Raw genomic sequence first — 25,165 nt, forward strand, 5'->3', positions numbered from 1 at the left:
GTGGGGTAAACAGGTAAAACAGTTGGTATTAAGAATGATTTTAAGTTAAATCAACTTTAAATTTAGTGCATTGAACTCAAGGATGGTAAGTAGATTAACTGGGTGAAGCAGTTGATATTCCAAATGATTTTAAGTGTTTCCTCAGTTTAAGCCAGGTTCCTCAAGTTTTTCAAGGAGATTCAGCTTATCCGGGCTTACAGTTGTAACAGTCAAGTTTTATGAAATGTCCCTTTAACAAGAAGCAAGCTGTGTCGCCTTGTGGCAACGTCATCAGTCGCACCTATGTTTTAGTGTGAGTGATGCTGGATGCACGCGCGCTGGTCAAGCATATTCACTTCATCCTGCTTTCCTTTGCACAAAAGAGAATAACGGTGATGGTAAACCAGAGGTAACATTTATGTATGAAGAGAAAGTTGCTGTACAACAGGGGTATTTACATGACTAAAGACAAGGGATAAAGAATAGAAAAAAATAGAATATAGAATAAAAAATATTAACATAAAATAACAAATAAAAAACAGCCGGGATAATGTGTTCTATAAGTTATTGCGGTGGGAGTATTGCACTTGGTGTATGAACAGACATTTTTCTTTTTTACACTGAAGAATGGTTAATGGGAAGTTGCGGCATTCAGGGCAACGACAGCTCTTTGGTAGGAACTGTACTTTAGTCTGTTTGTCCTTGTCTTTATTGCTCTGAAATGACTCCCTGAGTGTAGAAGTTTGAAGAGGTGGTGGCCAGGGTGTGAGGGATCCCTGAGGATGCTGCGGGCTCTCCTGAGGCAGTGAGTGCTGTAAATCTCCTCCAGAGATGGAAGAGGACAGCCAGTCAGTCTCTGGGCAGTGTTTATGACCCTCTGAAGCTGCTTCCTCTCTGCTGCAGTGCAGCTGGAGAACCACAGCGAGATGCTGCGGCTCAGCGCTGACCCCTCCGAGCAGCGGTAGGACACCAAGAGCTCAGTTCTTAGATTATTCTTCTTGAGAATCCTCAGGAAGTAGAGTCTCTGCTGTGCCTTCTTCAGGACCAAAGTGGAGTTTGAAGTCCAGGTCAGGTCTTCACTGATGTAGGTGCCCAGGAACCCGAAGTCTGGCACCATCTCCACCCATTTATAGTGATGGGCTGAATGTCCGGTTTACACCTCCTGAAGTCGACAATCAGTTCCTTCGACCTGGAGGTGTTCCCATCTGGGAGCGGTCTTCTGGGGGTTCACTGCCCTCCTGGATTCTCCTCACTTCCTGTACCTGCACAGTGAAGGTCTGGCTCTGGAGGGATGTCAACTGCAGTGTGGGCTCAACCTTGAAATGGGCGAAGAAGTGGTTAAGCTCCTCTGCCAGTGAGGTATCCCCGGAGACTGCGGTGGAGTTGCTGGATCTGAAATTGGTGATGTGCTGGACCCCTTGCCACACCTGCCGGCTGCTGTTGCTGCTGAAGTCCTCCTCAATCCTCTGCTTGTAGTCCGTCTTGGCATCTCTGATGCCTCTCTTCAGAGCAGCTCGAGCGCAGCTGTACAGGTCCCTGTCTCTGGACCTGAAAGCCCTGTTTCTCTCTCTCAGCAGTTCCCTGACCTCCTTGTTCATCCAGGGCTTCTGGTTGGGAAACACCTGGATGTTCCTGTTCACTGTGACGGTGTTAACACAGTGCTGGATGGAGCCTAGTACTGCTGAGGTGATCACCTCCAGGTCCTGATGGCAGAAAATGTCCCAGTCTGTGCTTGCAAAGCAGTCCTGCAGCTGCTGAGAGGCACCGTCAGGCCAAGATTTCACAGTCTGTGTTGTGGGGGGTGCTCGCTTCTTCACTGGTTTGTATGCTGGAATCAGAAGCAGCAACATATGGTCAGAAAAGCCCAGGTGGGGCAGCTGGGTGGCCCTGTATCCATGCTTGATGTTGGAGTAGGCTTTATCCAGCGTCTTTAATGTGCCGATGAAATCTAGGGAGCACTACTTTCAAATCAGCATGGTTAAAATCCTCCGCAATCATATGCACTGCTTCTGGGTGGTTGTTCTGTTGTCGGCTGAGAGCATTGTCCAGTGGCTAAGAGCCATGCTAGCGTTACCATGGGGTGGAATGTGCACGCAGTCACCATGACAACAGTAAACTCACGCGGAAGGTACAAGAGCCTGCAGTCTGCTCACAGGTAGATGTCTGCTGAGCAGTACCTGTCAGTAACAGCGGCGTTTGTGCACCAGCTGTTGTTCACATAGATGCAGAGCCCCCCTCCCTTACTCTTACCGGAGGCAAGGTTCCTGTTGAGTCTATATGCTGTTCGGCCTGCCAGCTCGATAGCCTTGTCCGGAATGGATGAGTGGAGCCAGGTCACCGTGATCAGCAGAATGCAGCAGTCCTGAATGAAACAGTTTGCTGCCAGCTGAAGCTTCAGCTCATCCATCTTATTTGTGAGGAAAATGCTGGGTAGCGGCGGTTTGTGTGGCCTCTCGGTAGCTGTGCCAGGATGCCCACCCGGCAGCCTTGTTTTTGTTTCCTTTCATTGCGCCGTCTCCTTCACCTGCCCATGAGGGTATCCACAGGGAGCCCAGTGTCTGGGCTATGTCCGGCAGTATATTTTGCATGTATATAAAGTCCTCAATTATGCACTGTTCGCTCCGTAATCCAATGTGGAAAAGATCCTGTCGGCTGTAGGTAATAAACGCATGGCAGGTCGCCAGAGAAAAATCAGACACACTAACAAAAACAATACAACTCACTGTCGATGAAATGAGCTCCGAGCCGCTGCGTCTGTGCACACCACCATCTTAACTGTCCAGTCAACAAATTAGGCAACAAATTAAGTAAAAGGAATCCTCAGATTGTCTTCTTGTCTGATACGTGCCTTCATGATGGAACAGTGATCATATTATATTACAAACTAATAAACTTATGCATTCACACAGTCAGCAATTTTCTGCCGGCATTCCTTCCTGGCTTTGGCTGCTGCAACAGTGCTGCTTTTTGGTCCTATGATGTTTTTATAGTCTTCATATTTTGTAAAGATTAAAGTCTACTCTTCGGAGGTAAAGTAAGCTGCTCTGCAGCCAGACTTGTCCATAGTTGCGATTGGTCAGATGTCAATAACACCACCCATTTTATGTGCATGCGCTTATACTCGAATCAATCATCGGATCTCTGAAAGATATCCTAGGTATGTTGATCTCGCTTCGTAGTACAGGCCCCTGGCCACTGCAATGCTTGAAAACATTGAAAGAATGGACAACAATTCATGCGCGTTAATTGGTTTGATGGGACGCATGGTGTCGGTGCTGGAGGGGCTGTTGAAAAAATAAATGCATTTTTATCGTTGCCCTGAATGCAGCAAATTTCCATTAATCATTCTTCAATGTAAAGTAGAAAAATCTCTCTTCATATATCAAGTGCAACACTCCTTGTGCAATAATTTCTTGAACGCTATATCCCGGTTGTTTTTATATTTTTATTTTATTTTCATATTTTTTTGTTCTGTATTCTATTTGTTTCTATTTGTCAGATCTTCAGTTGTGTAAATCCCTCCCTCCCGCCGTGAACTGTACAATCTTTTCAAAATTTTTATTCTATGTCTTGTGCACTTTTTGTTTCCTGATGTTTTGCACTGCCTATGAGAGCTGCTAACTCAAATATCACTGTGCTTTCTTGTACAATGACAATAAAGAGATTCTGATTCTGATTCTGAAATATTATGAAGTACACCGCAGGTTTTCTTGCTCAGCTCCAGGTTACAGTCACATCTTTTTAGGAGACACCTCCATTGTCCTTTTAATCTCCCAAAAGCCATTGCTACAACAGATCGTGCACTGCTCAGCCTGTAGTTGTAGGTTTGCTGTTCTGGGGTCAGTCTGCCAGCGTCTGAAAATGGCTTCATGAGCCACTTCTGCATGGGGTAGGCTGGGTCACCAATAAGGTGATGTCCAACATTACAGCCGGAGATGGTCACTATGTTTTGCTCCAGTAGCTGTCTATCACTTAAAATATTCCACAAATGTGATTGACAAAGAACTCTTGCGTCATGCACACTCCCTGAAAAACCAACACACATATGCCAGAAAAGTCCTTTGCCATCCACAACTGCTTGCAGAACGACTGAATGTCATCCTTTGTGGTTGTAGTAGTCCCTAGGATATTCTTGTGGTGTGGGACTCTCCAACAGTTAGTAAAGAATGTGACTAGTTCTATTAGCTTTGAGGCATCAGAAATCCTGATGTGTACAGGGAGGAGCACCCTGATGACTGCATGACAAAATTCCTGGACACAGTTGAACACAGTGCTCAGGCCTACCCCAAAAAGATGGCTGATGGTCCTGTATTCACCACCGGTAACCAGTTTCCAGATGGCAATTGTGACCTGCTTTTGGACTGGGACACACAAACGGTAATTTGCGTCCTTTTTTGCCAGGATGTCCCTGGTCTGATCACAGATGTATCGGAATGACTCCCGGAGTTATTTTTGTTCTTTTGAATTCTGTGGATTTTGAAATTTTATATCCTTGGATCTTAGATAGAAATGGATACACTTGAGGCCCGTGGCCATGATTACGGGATCTGGAACACCCCAGCTGGACAATACGGAAGGAGTGGCCAGAGAACATGTTATGATGCCTTCAGGACTTGGCTCAAAGTGGGAGAGGAACCGAGATAAGGTTGTAACTTGACCAGTCTCTGTAATGAACTGATGGTTGGAAGGTGAAGCATCCTGAGATGTTTTGGTTTGTACATGGTGCACTATAGGTAGGAATGTAGTTTGGAGTACATGATGAGCCCTGGATTACCTACGTGATTGGGTTGCTTTGTTATTATAAATTGACTGGGCCATCTTCGGAGGTAGAGGAAGACTGATGCAAGATGCGTGGTAAAATGATGGTGCAGATCAAACTTGACTTGCCGGTCAATGTTGAAATGGACTCTGCATCAAAGGAACAAAGGAAGGCCAACAAAACTGTGGTAGAATTTCTTAGTTTATAAAGATGATAAGGGTAAGGTTATCGGAGTGAACAAGGATGGAATTTACTTGACCATTCGTGGCTGAGGGAAGCAAGATGACCTATTGGTGGAAGCTGTCTGAAGGCACTGGATGTGGAGATTATTGAATCTGAGGCTGGTTAAGAGAATCTGACATCCTGGTGTATAAAAGTGGAGGGTTGTTGACATGGTGGTAGTAAAATTGATGAGTGGTGTGGTACAAAACAGTTCTGAGGGCAGGCCAGTCAAGACTGACCGCTGCTGCAGAAGAAGCAAGTTTGCAAGTATCTGCACTGAGGCGGGCCACAACCAGCTAGGTTATGACTGTTGCAGATAATATTGTCATGTCCCTGCAGCCTCAGCCCCTGCCCTGCGCTCTCTCTCTCTGGCGCTCTCTCTCTGGCATCCCGGCACACAGGCAGGTGTACCTGGTTACCAGTCTACTGATTGGTACATGTTGATTGGTCCGCTCAAGCTGCAACCTCCGGTCTACTGGTATTTCACCTCCGGCCAGACAATGCTCCAGCGCCATGCCGTCGAACCATTCACCGGTTCTGCCACCATCACCATTCCACTCCTGCCACTGAAACCAGATTCTCCACCTGTCACCTGCCCGCTCTCATCCACTCGTCTGTTACGACGCCGCTCCACCACTGCGGCTCCGTCAGCTCACCTTTCTCTTCCTGGATCCCCTGGCGTCCGCCCCCGGTCTCCGCCTGCCTCTCCACCGCAGCCGTGGCAACGCCAACCCCTCTGCACCACCTACCCTCCTCCCTGCTTCCCCTCTCCACTCGGTCGGCTCCTGTCAGGTCTGGTTTTCCCAGCATGGGTTTTGCTAGCCTCATAAATTAGCATCCTGATTTAGCCTCAGTGCTCTGCCAGTCTGTATATAGCACTAGCTTTTGAGACAGCTTTTGTCTACCTGTCTGTACGTTGTGTAATTCTTAATATTGCACTCAGTCTGCCAGTCTGTATGTAGTGCTAGCTTTTGAGACTTCTTCTAGTCTACCTATCCGTATGTTCTGTTTCTCCTCGCTCTGAATTAAGTCTACCGGTCTGTGCGTAGTGCTAGCTTTAGAGATAGCGTTTTGTCTGCTAGCTTTTTCTGTTTGTGTTTATTCGAGCTTTGCATTAAGTCCGCCTGCCTGTGGATAGCGCTAGCTTTATAGATAGCTCTTGTCTGCTTGCCCTTTCTGTTTATTATTCAGTTTCCTCGTTAGCACCTTTTGGTGTCCTCTTTTAGTTGCTCTGCTGTTTAGTCTAGTTTTGGTTTCCCGGTTCCCGACTCGGTAGTACCAAACTCGGGTCCGTGTCTTAGTTCTTTAGTTCAGCCAACCACTAACAGGTGTAGTTTGCCCTGCCTGCAAACCTCCTTGAGTTTTGTATTTATTTTCCTGTGTGTACCAATAAATTATTATTGTTTAAACTACCTGTCTGCCGTGTCATGTTGCCTCGCACATGATTCCTCGAAACGTCCTGTAACAAATATATCCTTGCAAATGAAGCAATGGTTTTCCTTTAGGTTGATGCCTTGTGGCAAGAACATGGGAGTGGAAAGCCTTGGGGTCTTGAGAATGGCAGCTAATAGTGTTGCTATAGAGTGAAGATGATTGAAGGAGGCAGATCTGCTTTGAATTGGTGGCAGGGTAACTCACTCATCCTCGTTTGTGACATATTAAAGATGAACATGCTGAAAAGGTGCAATGGTGGAGCTCCCAGCAGCAACACTCCCAGTAGGTGTCTTCGATGAATTGTTGGAGGCGAGTAGTTGTATTAGAGGCGAGCTAGATGAGCAGTGGATGCCTGTCTCTAATATGGAGGGCTATATTGAGAATTAGAGTTGAACTCTTATACCGTAAGCTGGTAGTCCAGTGTCGAGAGAGAGAGAGAGAGAGAGAGAGAGAGAGAGATTGCTACGGCTAGTGTGACGGCGTCACATTCTGGCCTGCAGCCTTGGCATCTGTCGGATCTAGGATTGTTGTGATCATGTGATCTCAGCTCTGTGAGTTTCTCAGAAGTTGGAATAGTTTAACTTTGTTGCCAGTGTGAAGACAGATAAGGTTTTTCTCTTAATGCTTTCTGGTTGGACAGTCTAGTCAGAGGTTTCATGTGGAGGGTGTGGAGAGTTCTGAGGCCAGTCAAGATTGACCGCTGCTGCAAAAGAAGCAAGTATGCAGGTATCTGCACTAAGATGTGTTGCAGATGTCTAGGTTAAGACTGTTGCAGATTATTTGTCCTTGTAACTGAAGCACTGTTTTTCCTTTAGGTTGATGCCTTTTGGCAAGAACATGGGAGTGGGAAGCTTTGTGACCTTTGTGACCTGTAAAGTGAAGACAATTTAAAGAGGAAGATCTGCTTCCAATTGTGGATAGCACATGTGGTGGCTGGTGTTGGAATACTTATTTTTGTGAAAGCACTGATAGCTTACTATTGACACTAGCATCATTTAAAGTCAACTAATGCATTAGTTCTGCTGATCTGAAGAAAGGGAAAGAAGGATTCAAGCAGGCCAGAGAGACTAAACTCAGGGAGGTTAAGCCAGGTCAGATAGAAAGAATGCAGCTACACACACACACACACACACACACACACCTAGTAGTGCCTTGTACTAATAGGCATACCATCTCCCTACAAAGTAATGGCAGCGGCTACAGCATATTGCAGCTAAGCAAAGGAAAAGTACTGACATCCAGAGAGTGGGAGATGTTAGTAAGGAGATTTTCCTCTACAGGGCGCGGATGCTGTGGATAGGATGGATTGTGTGCCAAGAGATATTGAACATATATGTGCACCAACTAACGGAGATTTAACCATGGCTCCTCCCCAACAGATAGCCATTCACGTTTCACTATTTAAATTCAATGTGTGTGTTTAGTAGCCAATCACCTTGCATTACACTGAATAAAATGTTTAAGCTTACGTGAAGCTGCATCCATTGCTGGGAAAGTTGGTTACAGATTAACAGCTTGCTGACTGTGATTTTCTGAACCAGTATTGGATCCTTGATCACGTAAAATATTAAATTGCAGAATAAACAACGCTAAATGAGAGAAGTTGTTTATCTTCTATCTCAAAAGAATGAACACCCCTCAACAATGGGTAACTCAATTATATTTGTTTGTGACGTGTTAAAGATGAACGTGCTGAAGACCTGCAACAGTGCAGTTCCTTGAACCGACATCCCCGGTAGTTTTCTCAGATTAATTGTTGGAGTTGAGCTGCCGTTTTAAGTGGCAGGCTGAATGTAAGAATGATAGATGCTTGTGTCTCCAAGATAGAGGGCTATGCTGAGATTTAGAGTCAGATTGTTGTCAAACTCCTGTACTACTAGCTGGCAGCCTGGCACCATAATGAGAGAAAAGAGAGAAGTTGCTGGAAACACGGTAGGGAGGAGAGAAACTGGCAAGCCTGTGCAGAAAGCGAAAGAAATAAAAAGAAAGTTTCCTGGTATTGGGGGATGGAAAAGAGGAGCTGGCAACACAGCACTGATGGCAAGAGAGAGAGGGGTTGCTGAGAATGGAGAATGGGGAGAGTTGAGCTGGCAACCTGGTGCTTATAGCAAGGGAAAGAGAGAGAGGATAGGAACTGGCAGCCCGGTGTGAGAGAGAAAGAGAGAGATTGCTTCGAAGAAAGGATGAAAGAGGGAGGAGCTGGCAGCCTGGTGCCAAACGAGGAAGGAAAAGGTCATTGGGAAGGGTCAAGAGAGGTAAGGTGAGTTGATATCCCATGTCCAGAAGTGGCTGTAGTGGTGGAGCTGGGAACAACTTGCTGTAGGGTGGGTTGCTGTGGATGAATCACACTGGGCGGAGCTACAAAGACATCAGGCGCACTGCATTTGGAGAAGAGGATTGTTGTGGTTTATCATGTGGTGAAAGCTCCAAAGAAGTTGAAATAGTTTTACTTTGTTGTCAGTGAGATGGCGAGTGAAGACTTTCACTTAAGCTGTCTGAAGACCAACTGCAATCAGGTCGGAAACTTCATGTAGAGGGGCATCGTCAGGGGCATGTCTGCTGGATGGAGGATTGTTGTGCTTTACCAAGTGATATAAGTTCTGTGAGTTTGTCTAATGTTTAAAGATACTTTGTTGTCAACATAGTGACAGGTAAAGTCTTTCTCTTACTGCTCTCTGAAGATCCACGAAGGTCTGATCAGAGATTTCACATAGAGGGACACTGCCAGATGATCTGTCAGGAGTGTGCCAATCTTTTCTGGATGCGGCAGCTTTTCTGGACGCTCACCTGATTTGAGCATCAACCCTGGAGGGAGTAGAAGTTGATGAACTGAACCAATTACGTTTTGCTCTTCCCAGAGTAGAGCCTCCCAGGTTGGAGCTGGGATTGGATGAGGAGAGTTTGAAGCAGCTGGAGAAAGGAGAGGAGGTCTGATTGAAATTGTCTCTTCAGGGGGAAGCAATTAATCGCATTTCTGAAGCGATGCTGCTCCCCTCCTCTCCGGGGCCTCGTGGATTAGGCTGATGGCGTGGAGAAGATGCGAAGCTGGGCTGAATGTTCTCTATTGGAGAGTTGATGATCCATGGTAAGTCATGTAATGGCAGCAGCTACAGCATATAGCAGCTAAACAAAGGAAAAGTACTGACATCCAGAGAGTGGGAGATGTTAGTAAGGAGTTTTTCCTTTACAGGGCGTAGATGCTGTGGATTGGATGGATCGTGGCCAAGAGATATTGGACATATCTGTGCACCAAAAAGTTCCAGTTTTGTCTCATCTGTCCATAGGACATTCTCCCAGAAGCTTTGCGGCTTGTCAACATGCAGCTTGGCAAATTCCAGTCTGGCTTTTTAATGATTTGTTTTCAACAATGGTGTCTTCCTTGGTCGTCTTCCCTGAAGTCCACTTTGGCTCAAACAACGATGGATGGTGCGATCTGACACTGATGTTCCTTGACCTTGGAGTTCACCTTTTATTTCTTTAGACATTGTTCTGGGCTCTTTTGTTACCATTTGTCATCAATTTTCCTCCTGCGGCCACGTCCAGGGAGGTTGGCTACAGTCCCACGGATCTGAAATTTCTGAATAATATGTGCAACTGTAGTCACAGGAACACCAAGCTGCTTGGAGATGGTCTTATAGCCTTTACCTATAACATGCTTGTCTATAATTAGGGTTCGAGCACTACAGTGCATAGGACCCTATTGTAACCCTTGTGATAATTTTTGCACTGACTTTTGAAATGCGATAAAACAGGAACCCAACAGGAAGTCCGCCATTTTGGATTGTTCGTTTGTCCAACCTGAGCTAACTCCTCCCAGGGGGTAAGTCACAGAGTGCTGAAATTTGGGTAGCATGTAGAAAACGCCTTGAAGGTAAAATGTTATCAAAATCATCTGCAAATATCAAAGGGCGTGGTCTCTGCAGCCCTCTGATTTTTGATTCTTTGCCATGAAAGAGGAAGTACTGTGTAACTACCCTGCACATGCTGCAATCTGCATCAAACTTTTCATATTTGATCAGACTGCTGTCCCAATCACATCCATATGCCCAAATCCATTCACAGTCGTGGCGCCACCTATTAGTGACAGGCTGTTTGAGGCACTACACTTCCATGTGCCATTGCTTCAAACTTTGTGATATCATTCTTAAAATTGGTCAGCTAAGTCTTCCTACCTTGACGATGCTACAGTGCGAAGTGTTTGCATTTTCATGCAATGGTGTTGCCATGGCGACGCATTGTTGCTATGACACGGAAAGGACTTTTTGACAGCTTTGGAATGCTCATAAACTCACCATTATTGGCATACGAGTCACTATCAGCTTAACGACAGACAACGTGTGCCTGTTTGGCAAAATGGCTCTATAGTGGCCCCTGCAGCAATTTATCCATCAGCCCCTGCAGGACATTTAACTGAAGTTTACAAAATTTGGTAGGCATATGTAACACATCAGAATGCACAAAAAAGCCTGTTGGATCCAGACTGTAAACTCAATAGGAAGTCCACCATTTTGAAATAACTGTGCATTTTTTTTGTGTGTTTTTTTTGTCATAGTCAAGAGCTAACTCCTCCTAGGGGTTACCTCCTACACGCCTCAAATTTGGCCAGTGCATACAAAAGGGCTTAGTGATTAAAGGTTATCAAAACGCTCCTCAAAAGTCTGAGGGCGTGACAATGGCGGCCCTCTAAATTATGATGATTCGTCATCAAAAAGAAAGCGTGTCTAACAACCCTGTGTATGTTCCAATCTACCTCAAACTTTACATACTTGATAATAGTCCTGCCCTGATGAAACCCATATGGCAATATCCAGTCACAGTCATAGCACCACCTGCTGGCAACAGAAAAGCATGTGTTTTACGTTCTCATGTACATTTGTAACATCTACTACGGCCAGCACGTTTCACCTACATCCATGAAATTTGCTGGACATATGCAGCACATCCAGACGAACAAAAAAGCTTGGGGGTGCCATTCCCCTAAACTCAACAGTAAGTCTGCGAACTTGGATTTTTCGTTTCTCCACCCTGAGCACAATCCTCCTTGGGGGTAAACCACAGAGCGCTAAATTTTGGGTAGCATGCAGAGTACTATTTGAAGGTAAAAATTTCTCAAAAGCTCTATATTTTGTTGAAAGGTCGTGACAGCCCTCTGATTTCTGATCCTTCACCATCACAAAGGAAGCATGTGTAACGACACTGTACGTCCTCCAATCTGCCTCAAACTTTTCATACTTGATCACAGTCCTGTCGTGATGAAACCTGATGAAACCCATGTGCCAACATCCATTCACAGTCATAGCACCACCTGCTGGCAATAGGAAAGAACATGTTTTACACTTTTATGTGCTATTAGTAGTAGGTTGACCGTATTCACCTCAAATGGAATGAGGTGAGCCTTCAGACGTTGATAATGACTCATACCAAAAATTGTGAGTCTTCATCAAGCGGCGTGTCTGTGGCAGCCCTCTGCTCATTCCTGTGATGCTGGCTGACTGCAGCTTACTCCTGCACTACTGAGGAGACAGAAGCCGTGTCTCAATACTCAAGTACGCAAGTCTGTACTTGCGTTCTCGCAAGTCCGTACTTGCTAGTCTGTACTCGCGAGAACGGTCTAGCGAATCCGGGAGAACGCATCGCCGTTTATGTGCAATTGGGACAGCAGCGTACTCGATGATGTCACCACCTCGGCTCATCTACTTTGATTATCTTTACCGTGAAAAACAACGAAATTAAATGAAATACTGGAACACAGCTCTGCTGAATTATGTTTTAATATATATATATAAATAACATGTATACATATTGAGGTTTCTAAGGTCATTATACAATCTTTTTTGAAGCCATTAATTTGTTGACAGCAGTGTCTGATCAACAGGTCAGACGCTGGAGGAAAATGTAATTGTGGCTTCAGCACTTCATATCAGACCATTCATCTTTGGAATACAGTTGAAAAATTTTAATTGCAAAAATACTTAAATAGACAAGAACTATATATATAATAAATATAACAATTAATAAACAGGGTAATTTTTATAAGATTTTATTTTATAGCAGGACAAAAGTCTCTGACAAAACATATACAGATGAAAAGCGTTGTGCCTCCGCTCTTCCTGATGCTCTTCAGTGGAGCTGGAAACAGATGCTCCGTCAGAAGGTCCAGGATGGAGCTGCTCATGATCTGGGGAGTCTTTCGTTTATTCAGCTGGCCCTCCACTAAAAGATTGCTTAAATGTTATTTTTAATGCACAGTCACAGTCATAGGAATAGATCAAGGCTGTACTACAGGTAATGAAAGCAGGAGAATAATTCAGACGTACTGAGGCAGCGATCAGTACAACACTAAATACAAATATAAACTTCCAACATTTGCTATAACTTCTTTTAAATCGATTGTGAGCAATAAACAAATTACACTGTGAGGGCAAAGTGTGACCACTAAACTGTGTATATCCCTGTTTAACCGCTACAGAGCTGTCAGAGCCAGCGGCAGACTTCAGAAAGTCTTGCTGACATCAGGCAGCTCTCGGCGGCTACTGTGAGCGCTGGCCGCCGTCACAGCTGTCAAACCGGCAACGATTTTGGAGATGTGAGCGTCCCGGTTTGACGGTCACCGTCAGATAAACGCAAAACTACGTATATCCCTGTTTAACCGCTACGGAACCGTCAGAGCCAGCGGCAGACTTCAGAAAGTCTGGCCGAAATCAGGCGGCTCTCGGCGGCTACTGTGAGCGCTGACACAGCTGTCAAACTGGGACACTCACATCTCCAAAATCATCGGAGCACAATTTTAAGCAGGCTTTATCGTGATTAAATGACCACATATTTGGCGTTTATACCACTACTTTCTCGACTCAAATAATCATAAAACTACAGTTTGTGTCACAATAACAACAGTATTTACAAAAAAGCCTGTGTTACCGTTGAAAGTTTTCTCCCCGGCTTTTGCCGCTGGGTGGCGCGAAATGCATTCTAGGATACTTGGCTGTCTGAAGTCCACACAAGTCCGGTCTGATGCAGACTCGACAATGTGGGCGGAGCCAGAACACATCCGGGCATTTCATGCATACTTGGCCAGATGCAGGTACTTAGAATTGGGACAGTACTTGGTCTCAGACTGATGACGTTTCACAAGTCCGCAAGAATGCAAGTACGGACAAGTACGCACATTGAGACATGGTCAGAGCATAGACTGTATAAAAGATGGATGTAGGCACCGTGACGTCACCCGTTGGTTTCTGCACTGAGAAAATGAAGCCAGGGTTTTGCTACTTCCTGGTTGACATCTTGGATTTTTGGAGCCAGTGACGCAAAAATCGGCGGAGGGGGGCGGAGCCATAGGAGCAGTGATTGGTCAGACGGATTGAGAGGCAGCCCCTCTCTGCCTGCCCATATTTACCGCCTTCTGCTCGCTTCGTCTGCACGTCGCTGCCGACTGTCAATCAAGCCAGCCACGCCCCTTGCCCCGCAAAATTTTGATGATTTTTTAAAAATTCAGTATTGATTTATTTTCAGATTGGCCACCTGATCTCTGAATTCGATTATGAAACTAATAAGAAAAAAATCCTGAGCTGTAGGAATGCAGTATTTCGTGATCTGTGATTACTTCTTTTCAAATTCAAGTCTATGGGAGTCAGGGCTTTTTGGAGCCAGCAGCTCGCGGACGCAGGTTTTTGACACTTCCGGGTTGGCTTCATTTTTCAGGGCCGGTTGCTACGTCCATCTTTTATACAGTCCATGGGCCAGGGTGAGGACTGAGGCTTGAATGGAGTTAGAGCTCCATCTAGTGGACAAACAGCGCAACGACAGCATTCTGCACAACTGTGACACTTAACAGCATTTGCCGTTTTTTAAGAAAAGGGTTTCGGTTAGGTGATTGTGACTTTGCCCGGAATGCATTTCTGCTGCAACCGCGACATGCGTCGCGTCCGACATGTGTGGAAGTGCGAGGACCCGTCCATCGCCGCTTGCAGTTTAATTTTCTTTCTTTTCTCCTGAGAAAACTCTCTCCTTCACTTCCTCTGGTCCATGTTTAGTGTGGTACACACCATGTCAGCAAATAGCACAGTGAGTACTTGTAACCCTATAAATACGCCGAATAACTGATTACAAGTTTATAGACACCTGTGAAGCTAATTAGAGGACACACCTTGATTGACCATATCCCTGTGGTCACATTATTTTCAGTCTTTTCTAGGAGTATCATTTTTGTCCAGGCCTGTTTCATGAGTTTATTTTTAAAAATAATTCTGTTGAACCACGGTTCAAAAGCAATGTCTGATTTTCATTGCTTAATTTTCATTTAATTTTTATTTGTTACTTTTGTCAGATTCAAGTTATTTCTGTGATTGTTGTGGGCTATTCTTTCATTAACCGTGGGGTACCAACAATTTTGTCCACGTGTGTAGATGAACTGATCAATGATCAATGTTTATGCAGAATTGATACACAATCTAACTGATTTCACTGATTGATATAACTGAGACCAGCAAAATATTTATATAAGATTACTTTAAATATACTGTTTATGAAGCTCTTCATGTTGTGCAGTCAAGGTGAGTTTAAGAAATGACTGAGGAAATTATTTAAGGGGAAAATTAATTATGTAAAGCCAGGGAGCTTGCATCCATACAGTTTAGGGTAAGGTGAACAATGAACAGTCGTGACACTGAACTTACATGTACTTCAAATACATTCATTGTTCTGAGGCAAAATAAACCATGCTAATTATGACACAACAATAATGCACCCTAAGACAAAACAATGAAAGGAGAAAATGCAATATTCCATTGTAATTTTGTGTTTTGAGACTAGTTGGTGAACTGATTGCACCTGATGTCTAGGTACTTCTACAGAGTTACACTTTTAACACATTTTCTAGAATTCATATAAATCTGAAATAGTATAATATTGTCGTGCATCAATTACAAGTATGGACACCTGGTAGACAGACGATCAAAGTGAGACTGGACGCAGCATATGAACATTAAACATTATGAAAGTTCTATTTTGACACATAGGTATGCATATAAATTGACAGATCTGGAAAAGTGTACTGTATAACTGAGCATACTGTGGTTATTGAAATCAGCGTTATTTCTGTGAGTTAATATAAAGAAAGGTTAATTCCAACAAAATGGAATGGTGGATCAATTGATTCGATTTACAATGGCTACAAACACAGTGGCTATGGCTCAGAGCTCTCTCTTTTGGTGCTTTTTTTTGTTTGTTTTTGTACGTCTTTTTTGTTATTTTAACTACGGTTTGTCAGGCAAACATCTTCTACAGATTACCGCGAGAAAGGGCTGGTACAAAGGAATTTCTTAATTCCCACAACCTACCAGCAGACATAGCCAGATCACCAGGCTCTCTGTGGTTCATAGTACCTGGGAACAAAAAGAAGAGGCGGTGTTGGGACAGAAAGCAGAAATGAGGCTGCAGAGCCGGTACGTGGGAGAGGCTAAGGAAAACACCACGCAAACGTCTGCTCCCCAGCCTTTTCCTCACAAACACCAGGTCTATTGTGAACAAAATGGATGAGCTGAGGCTACAGCTGGAGGAAAACAGGGACGTGGCTGCACTGAGATACCTAATGCAGCTGTAAAGCTATCAGGCCTCACTCTACACCGCCACAACAGACAACAGAACTCACAGAAATAACGAGGTGGGAATCTTTGCATTTACATCATCAAAAAATGGGCTACCAACACCAAAACTGTAGAGTGTCACTGCTCTCCAGACTTGGAGTACTTGACAGTTAAATGCAGACCTTTTTTCTTCCACTGTGAGATTTCATTGGCTGTTCTGATCACAGCAGTAGCTCCTGATGCTAAAGCTATCTCGGTCCTTTACCTCCTACATAGCACCATTAGCCATTGGCAAAGGGAGGGGAGGGGCCACAGGGGCCATGGCCCCTTCTGGAATCTGATTGGCCTCCTCTTAAGTAAGTCTGTCATAAGTTGACATATTTTTGGCTCCAAGTATATGACAAATGTCCCTCTTTTTATATTTAAAAATAAAATCTTTAAAAATCCAAATGGCCTGGGGTCCAAAAAATCATGGAATTTCCCTTCTGGGATGAATAAAGTATTTTTCATTTCAAAAGAGCCCGAAAGTCCTGAATAGAGTTAAGAAGAAGCCATGTGAGGGCTTACACCCTCCCTCAGGAAAAGAGACTCTTCCACTTAAAAAACTGTAACCATATGGCCTGATGGTGCCTATACACAGCTGTTGGACTGTTTAATAATACGGACTGGAACATCTTTGAATATCAGGACCTGAAAGAGTACACCACATCTGTACTCTCCTACATTAAGCACTGCACAGACACCGTCACCACTGACAAACGCACTTGGGTGTATGCCAACCAAAAACCCAGATGACAAAAGGGCTCTGGATCATAAACACCGCCTTCAGGTCTCTTGATGCGGAACTGTACTGCGCAGCTAGGGCGAAATCTGAAAAGGGGCATCTGACAGGCCAAGCTGAATTATAAAAAATAAAACTGAGGATCACCTTCAAACAACAAGTCATGGCAGGTGTGAAAAAACTACTCCAGAGTGATCCATTTTACCTTTGTTACACAAGGAGTCCAAAATGTCACCAACTACAAATCTAAACCCAAAACGTGAAGATGGCTATGCTGCATAGGCCAAGGAGTTGAGCTGATCTTTGCCCGCTTTGAACAAAAATGGACAGAAGCTGCTTCACCACATGCACCAGCCAACACCAGCTACATCTTCACGGTGGGGGAGCATGAGGAGAGGTGCATGCTGGGGATAGTAAACTCCAGAAGAGCAACAGAAGCCACTGGTGTCACTGGCAGGGTGCTGAAAGACTGTGCAGACCAGCTGTCAGGAAAAGACATGTCCTTAGACATGTCCTCCACCTGTCCTTAGCACAGGCCACTGTTCCACCCTGCCTGATGTCCTCAACCATCAACCCTGTCCCATAAAAGACCACCATCAGCAGCCTAAATGACTTCTGACAAGTGGCTCTCACTCATAATTCAGTGTTTTGAGAAACTAGTCAGAAGCCAAATCATTCAAGGACTTCCATCCACATTTGGCCACCACCAGTTTGCATACAGGGATAACAGATCAGCAGAGGATGCTATAGCCATAATCCACCACACAACTCTGACCCAAGCTGGTCATGGTGTTTATGATAACCATTTGGTTCTTTGTAGCTATGGAAGCAACTGGGGATGTGAGCCAGTCAACTGGCCAAAATGTGGTGAAATACACATTGTGGAAGTATGAGCTGTGGAATTCTCTGGGATCTACCTTCCCATGGCCTCCTCCTGAGAACACCAACTTCACACTGTAATGATATACCTTGAAAATGTTTTTCTTATGCGGTAAAAGGATCCTAAAAAGCTGGACGAGGCAGATGAAAATAAAGCTTTTCTCTGTTAGTTCCTATAATACTGAACAAAACGTCAGTATTGTCCTCGTTAATGTGTCATTTATGGTTTGTCTGTCATCCAGGAATATATAAAATTCATTTGAAAAGGACATTGACTGACCCCTTTAACTCCTTGTATTAATACTTCGCACTCTGTACCTGAGGTCCACTGCCAAATGCTTGTCAGCAGGGAAACAGATCAGCTTCTCCTGTCATAGGTTCACTCTACTAGAATAGAATAAAATAGAAATACTTTATTTATCCCAGACCTGGGAAATTATTTGAACTATTTAAACTCATCTAGTCTCTCTCCCTAAACTGTTTTCCAGCTCTACCTACTCCACTTGCCTCCAGCTTGCTTGCTCCTCAGTAATGACTAGTCACATGTCTTTTCAGTCTGCCCACATCTCAACCTGCTCCACCATCAGCTTCCTTTAGCCTTTACCCACCGGTAACTATTTCCACTCAACCGCAGTTCCTTCCCCTAAGATTTTGTAATATACTCTTCTTAACCTTTGCAGTTTCAAGTCAATGTCCTGTTGTAATCAACAGAATCCCACAATTGCAAAATCTGGCCAACACTGACCCAGGAGCAGAGACTCCATCAAAAAGCCATCCCCAGTCAAGGCTTCTTCCTGTGTCCACATGAGCAGATGCTCTGGAAACCTCAAGGGGAACATGTGTACTTTCTCTAAGTAGATGCCTCAGACTAGTAAAAAGTTAATCCAGTTGAATCAAGAGCCCCAACAAGGTAGGCATTACCTGCGTCCCTTCTTTCTCTGTCAGATGAAAATTTTCTTCATGGGAAACGACCATTTTAAAACACCAAACTGAACCCCTGCTTCTTATTCTCTCTAGTAATCTGGTTCAGGGTAACCCATGGTGGAGACAGCCTTTCCCAACATCAACTAGTTCTCTGGTAAGATAATCACGCAGAGTTCCTTCTGTCGTTCTTCATACCTGCAATCTGTTTTTCCTCCAACAGAGGTCACTGCCATCTCCCCGAACACTGAAACCCTTTATTTGTCTGTCATTCTACCTAAATATCATGGCCAACAAGAGGTTTTTGGTCATGAATGGGCCATTTCCTTGTCTTCATATCACCCTTGTGCTTACATCATTGATCTGCTTCCTGAAGCCGTTATGCCCTTTGTTCTGACTCTTGTCACTACCTGAGGGTTGTTGGTGTCTTCCTGGTGGTTTTTCTGGGTTATTGCACATTCAAGCAAGAAGATGGCAAGTGTTCTGCATCATTAGTGCTCCACTACAAAGTTGTTTGTCTGAGCCTTGCAGTGGAACTATCAGTGTGTATGACTGCTTATTGTTTATTTGAGTTATTTGAAGACACTATGAGCTTCACATGGGTGTTTCGGCCTGTATTTTAAGTTTACAAACCGTGCTAACTATGCTAATGCTAACCGCTAGCATGTTGCTAGTTAAGCTTGTTCCAGATCAACTGGCGATATTCAGTCAGCGAGGCAGCTGTTACAGCGGCAATATAGATTGTAGGTGACTGTGGAGACGCCTGTTCAAAAAACACAAACGTCTATAAACTCTTGCAAAATGTTCTTGCTGTCAGCTTTAACACTGGTTCCACTTATCGCTCGTGCACTGTTGTGAATCAAGGTTGCTCTGTTTATTCTTTAGGAGAGCCTTTATTTTAGGAGTCATCCAGGGTTTGCTGTAGCAAAACAGTGTACAGTCCTCGTGGACTTGGTGTAATCCACACATAAATTGATATCATCAGCGATGCAGTGTGTGAGGTTGTCGATGTCCTCCCCATGATCCTCACAGAACAGTTCACACATACTGGTGTCGAAACAGTCCTTGAGAGTTTCCTCAGCTTCCTCGGACAAACTCTTGACTGCTCGGGTGACAGCTGGCTGTCTGTGTACCAGAGGTTTGTACAAGGGAAGGGGGTGAACCAAGTTGTGATCCGATTTCCCAAGGGGTGAGAGAGGAGATGATTTATATGACTCTTTGGTGTTGGCATAAAAAAAGTACCAGTATTTTATTGTCTCTGGTGTGGCAGGTGACATACTGTGTGGGTAGTGTGGACGATGGAGAGGCATGGTTCAAGTCCCCACAAATAAGGAAGAGGGCCTCTGGGTGTTGTGTCTGCAGCCTGCTTGTAACTGTGTGTGGGACATCACAAGTAGAGTTAGCGTTAGCAGAGGGGGGAATGTAGGCAGCTATCGCAATAACGCACGAGAATTCCCTTGGCAGACAGTAAGGTCTCATGCTAACAGCTAGCAGTTCAATGTCCTTACTGCAGAGTTTTTCCCTGATAGTGATGCGCCCAGGGTTACACCAGCTTCACAAACATCGTTCACAAACATTGCTAGTCCCCCTCCTTTCCTCTTACTGCTCTCGTTCATCCTGTCTGCTCGCAGCAACTTAAAGCCTCCCAGCGCAGCACTGGAGTCCGTTGTTAGCTCCGTTAGCCAGGTCTCTGTGAACAGCATGATGCTATACTGCTGGTATTCCAGCTGGTGCCGCGTTAGCGCCTTAAGCTCATTAATCTTGTTGCCGATAGAGCTAACGTTTTCAGCATCTTCTGCTGTTGCAGCGTTCTACCCCGGCACGTCTTCCCCTTCTCCTCCTCTTAAGCTCACAGGGGACATCAGGTCTCTCACTGGCTAGTCTCGCAGTGCTACAAGGGCTAACCGCTGGTCTCAAGAGTAAACAATGGGCTCACTGCTACGCGTTGGGTCTGCTATCACCGATGTGAACAGCAGATTCAAAAACAGAAGAAAAATCAGAGCAAACTGCACTAATTTCATGTCCATTGCTGAGACCCTTCACTTGTGCAACTTAACCGTAAAACAAAACAAGAAAAACACAGCACTAAAACAAAAATAAACAGAAAAAGACACTCGGTGAGTGAGAGCTGCTGTAACTAGCTGCCATGAGAGTGACGTCATCTTGTTTGAAGAAGAAATCTCAATCACTGCAGAACTGGGTGCCCGATCACAAGCCTTATTTCCATTTGCTACATCATTTCATTTCACATTTGTGTATTTGTCAACCGTCACAGTAATAATATCTCAGCCATCATTGTTAAGCATCAGAAAGATGTTAAATACTTCATAGCACAGAGAGATATAAAAATAATGCTATTTTTCCAAACTGCTTTAAAATTCAGTTATTTAAAATTCTGGTCAGAAATTCTGCTTTGCATGATTTCATGTTCTTTATGCATGTGAACAGTGAAAATGGATCCACTCTCACTTGAAGGAGAGGTACTGTAAATTATGTGTGGGACTTTAACTGTCAGCATTGTCCAATATTTAAGATTTGACACTCCAGTCAGATCTAAATGAAAAAGAAATAATAATAATAATAATAATAATAAAGCTTATTTGTATAGCACTATTCACAGCACTAAGTCACAATGTGTTTAACTAAGAAAATCAGCATAAGCCCATAAAAACTACAAAAAGAGGAAATTAAAAAAAAAAAAAAAGTAAGTAGATCCAGGATAAATAGACAGTCTTATTCAAAGTAATAGGAAGACAGATTAAAAACCTGAATCAACTCAGTTTTGTCTGAATTAGGTGTAGGTAGTTGTCTGCCATCCAGTCCTTAATAGCAAGCAGACAATTATGAACATTTTCTGCTTTTCTGTCTGTTTAGGTGTGAGCAAGACATGTAGCTGGATGTCGTCAGCAAAGAAGTGATATCAAGTGTCTTCAACTTTGCTTGTAACCTGGCTTAATGGGAGCAGATATAAAGCAAATAAAACTACGCCCAAGAGAGAGCGCACAGGAAGCACACCACAGGACAAGGCAGCAGTATCCAACTTGTAGGGATCAAGTGACACTGAGAAACTCCTATCAGAAAGACAGGAGGATAATCAGTCCAAAAGACTGCCAGACACACCTACCCACTGCTTTAGTGTGTCACTCAAAATCCTGTGATCAACAGTGTCAAAAGTTTCACTTAGATTGAATAAAACCAATACTGAGCTTTAATCTGTGTCAAAAGACATCACTATGTCATTGTTAATTCTTAGTAGGGCAGTTTCTGTAAAATGCAATTGGCAGGAACCAGACTGAAATTTTTTCTAAAATGTTATGTTACTTCTAAACCTCTGAGGTGATGGGCAACTACTTTTTCAAGATTTTTTTTTGATAAATGACAGTTTAAGTATTGGTCTGTGCTTCTCAACGGAAGCTGGATTATGATTTTTTATTTTTTTTGCTTTCAAACAAGGCTGAACAACTGCATGTTTAAAATAAAATGGGACCCAATCAGATTCAAGAAAAGTGTTAATATTATACTGCAGACAAGATCAATGAGTTGTAGTGCAACAGGTGAACAACAGTTAAGAATGGATGGCCGACTTGGACAGACTAAAATGGGAGTGGAAAAAGGGATGAGACCAGACCTAAATCTATAATTTATTCACATGCCAATTTGCACGAGTTGGCATAAAGTGCAGCATGACCTCACTGACCAAAGAGTCTTCTAGAGGAAACTGATTATGACTTGAGATACTGTGTAGACAAGAATAGTAGAAATAGAGATTTCTGTATTAATAGTAATACTATTATTGTACAATGGACCATGAGTAAGAAGCATAGTGTCACTGTGGGTTAAACTATCAGTGTTTTGTGTATAAATTTTTGACTGACAGCAACTTATTGGAGGTGGCAAAGTTAAATTTCCACACATACAAAATAGAAAAAAAGACTAATTTTCCATTCAGCCATGTAGCCTCATTACTGATCTGTTTGGTTTGTCACGGTTTGTCCACAGCCTACATAAATACACTGTCATGCCCTCCACCTCCGGCTCTGCCTAGTAGCAGTACCTGTCCCTCCTTTCCCTTCCTTCTCTGTCCTTCCTCTCAGGTGCGTCTGAGCGAGGCACATTAGTAAGGTGCGGGCAGGTGTACCGATCAGTAATCGCTGATTGTCTCCAGCTGCGGTGGGGAGTGGTGCACTCACTACACTCATTCCAGTTCCCATATAAGTTGCCAGCAGACCACTATCCGACGCTGAACTGTAAACCTACAACTAGTTAGTTTGTCCTGGCTCATTCTGCTCTGTTTTCTGCTCTGATCTGCTCCATGTGCAAACCTATGTCTTTCGTCTCTGTTCCAGCTTTGACCCTCCCCACCGACCAATTATCCAGCCTGCCATTCCATTCCTGCCATCTCTGTCTTCTGGTTCCTCCTAGAGGATTCCCTCACCATATCCACTCTCGGCTGCACCTGAGTCCTGCCAGGATTCCCTTCACCCTTCCTTTAATCAGGTTGCCTCTTTTCAACACTCTGCTTTGGGATTTGGCATCTTGTGGGCTCACTCTTTGTTTGTCAAAACAAATTACAGATGAGTTTCCTCTAAATATTCCAATAAATTGTATGAATATGTATCATTCTATTTCAAGGTGGAATGCTCTCCTCAGGTTGAAGGTGAGTTTTTGGCCCAAGAAAATGAGTTAAAATAGGCATGTCTTGCTTACAAGTGCATGGCTTGTAGAATAAAAAATGGACTGATGCAGTTATTGGGTGTCCACACACAGTTGAGGGAAATCAGTCTATGTTTCTAACCCCATCAATGGCCATAAGCACTGTGGCTTTGGATAATCATGTGCACAAAAACAGATTTACAATCTCAGTGCCACTTACAGCTCTCAATTTCCAAGGTGCAGTTCTGTTCATCCAGTGGGTATCTGCGTAGGTCCATCATGCAGGCAGCTGTAGTGGTGATCCTTAAAGAAATAAAGTTTTCAATTACACATTTACATCTGAAGAAAGAATAAAGATAAGCTCTAAAACACCGTGCTCTTTCATTGGTAGTTGCACTCCTAGAAATCCTAAATTATATGCATTAATGGTCAAAAGATGTCAGAAGAGGGACATATGAAATTGCCTGATGTTTGGAGGAAATACATCATGAAAGAATGAACAATATTTTGTTTATTCTTCGCACACACTACCTTCTGAGCCTATAACTGAACATAATCACCATTGCTTTGCTGAAGTCCTTCCCTCCCCTTGAAAAGCCTTGTGGTCAGTCTTAATTACAACTATTAATGATTAAGGTGAGGTCAACAGTCAATGCTGAAATAAAACAGATGACATCCCCTGTTTTCTGAACTTTGTGTTAATGGGAGAGATCAACAGTTCTTAAAACAGAAACAGCGTAAGGATCCCTGTTTCTTCCCCAGCCTGCGCCCACTTTCTCTATCCCCTTCTCTCCCTCTCTTTCTCCCTCTCTCTCAGCCTGGCTCCCCCTCACTCTGTCTCTCTCTCTCTCTCTCTCTCTCTCTCTCTCTCTCTCTCTCTCTGTCTACTCAGACCTGCATGCAGCCTGCTTAATTGCAGGTAATGGAGACAGCTGCAGTGATTGGCTCACTTGCTCACAATCACTTCAATCTCATAAAAGTCCAGTTCATTCCTCCACTCCCTGCCAGATCATAGGCAATGAAACCCTGACTCCCGACCTGTCTCCTGCCTGGTCCGGCCACCGGCTCCTCTCCAGCTCTTCCCCAGCTCTTGTCAGAACCCGGATTCCCCGAGCCTGGCTGCCCATTTGGTTTAGTTCCCCAGTCCTATAACTATCCCTGTTTTGGTCTACTTTTAGGTTATTCATATTAGAGTTCCTTAAGCCTATTCTGTGTGTTAGTTTAGAGTTGTCCTAGGTTTTTGCAATTTTACCCTTTTTTGAATGGAGTCTGGTATTGGTTTCAGTTTCACTCTTTTGTTAAACTGTTTGTGATCTTTCACCTGTCTCCACCTAATCTGTGTCTGCACCTGGGTTCTCAGACCGGCCATGACCGGTTTTGTTTGTTTAGTAATACTGGTGTGAATGTGAGATCCTGAAACAGAAGCATGCTCTCATGACAGCCAGACTATGTGCTTGCTGTACACTTAAAGGGTCAGTCATCACTGCTATTTGTTTAAAGTGGCAGGTACAATCAAAACTCATCACAAATAGGGCGCCCTGTTAGCTCAACTGGGTAAGATCGTGACCCATGTATATGGGACCATAGTCCCTGGTTTGAGTCCAGCCAGCGGCTCATGTGCTGCATGTCCTTCCCCCACTCTTCTCCCCACGTTTCCCTGTCCCTCTTTACTGTCCTGTCCAATAAATGGGAAAAAGTCCCCCAAAAAAATCTTTAAAAAAAACAAAAACTTCCCAAATAAAAGAAAGCATATTAAGGCATATGTTAGTAGAATAGAATAGAATAGAATGCCTTCATTGTCACTATACACATGTACAATGAGAGGGGGGGGCTGGGGTGGGCTGTGATGTCAGTGCATGTGTGAGTTCAGAGTGGTGATGGCTTTTGGGAAGAAGCTGTTCTTGAGTCTGTTTGTTTTGGTTCTGATGCACCTGTAGCGCCTCCCTGAGGGCA

General features: G+C 44.0%; 1 protein-coding gene across 2 annotated transcripts in view; it reads right to left on the reverse strand.

Annotated features, from left to right (window-relative positions):
• Positions 1-25,165, reverse strand: part of gabrb1 (gamma-aminobutyric acid type A receptor subunit beta1) — a 128,144-nt gene that overhangs the window by 63,069 nt on the left and 39,910 nt on the right. For both annotated transcript variants that reach the window (XM_008291373.1, XM_008291372.1), the window contains exon 2: positions 23,433-23,515. In XM_008291373.1, coding sequence (XP_008289595.1) covers positions 23,433-23,515 — 83 coding nt within the window. The remainder of the gene's footprint in view (positions 1-23,432; positions 23,516-25,165) is intronic.

Source organism: Stegastes partitus, unplaced genomic scaffold (genome assembly GCF_000690725.1).
Source record: "Stegastes partitus isolate 25-593 unplaced genomic scaffold, Stegastes_partitus-1.0.2 Scaffold740, whole genome shotgun sequence".
In the NCBI taxonomy this organism is placed as follows: Eukaryota; Metazoa; Chordata; class Actinopteri; family Pomacentridae; genus Stegastes; species Stegastes partitus.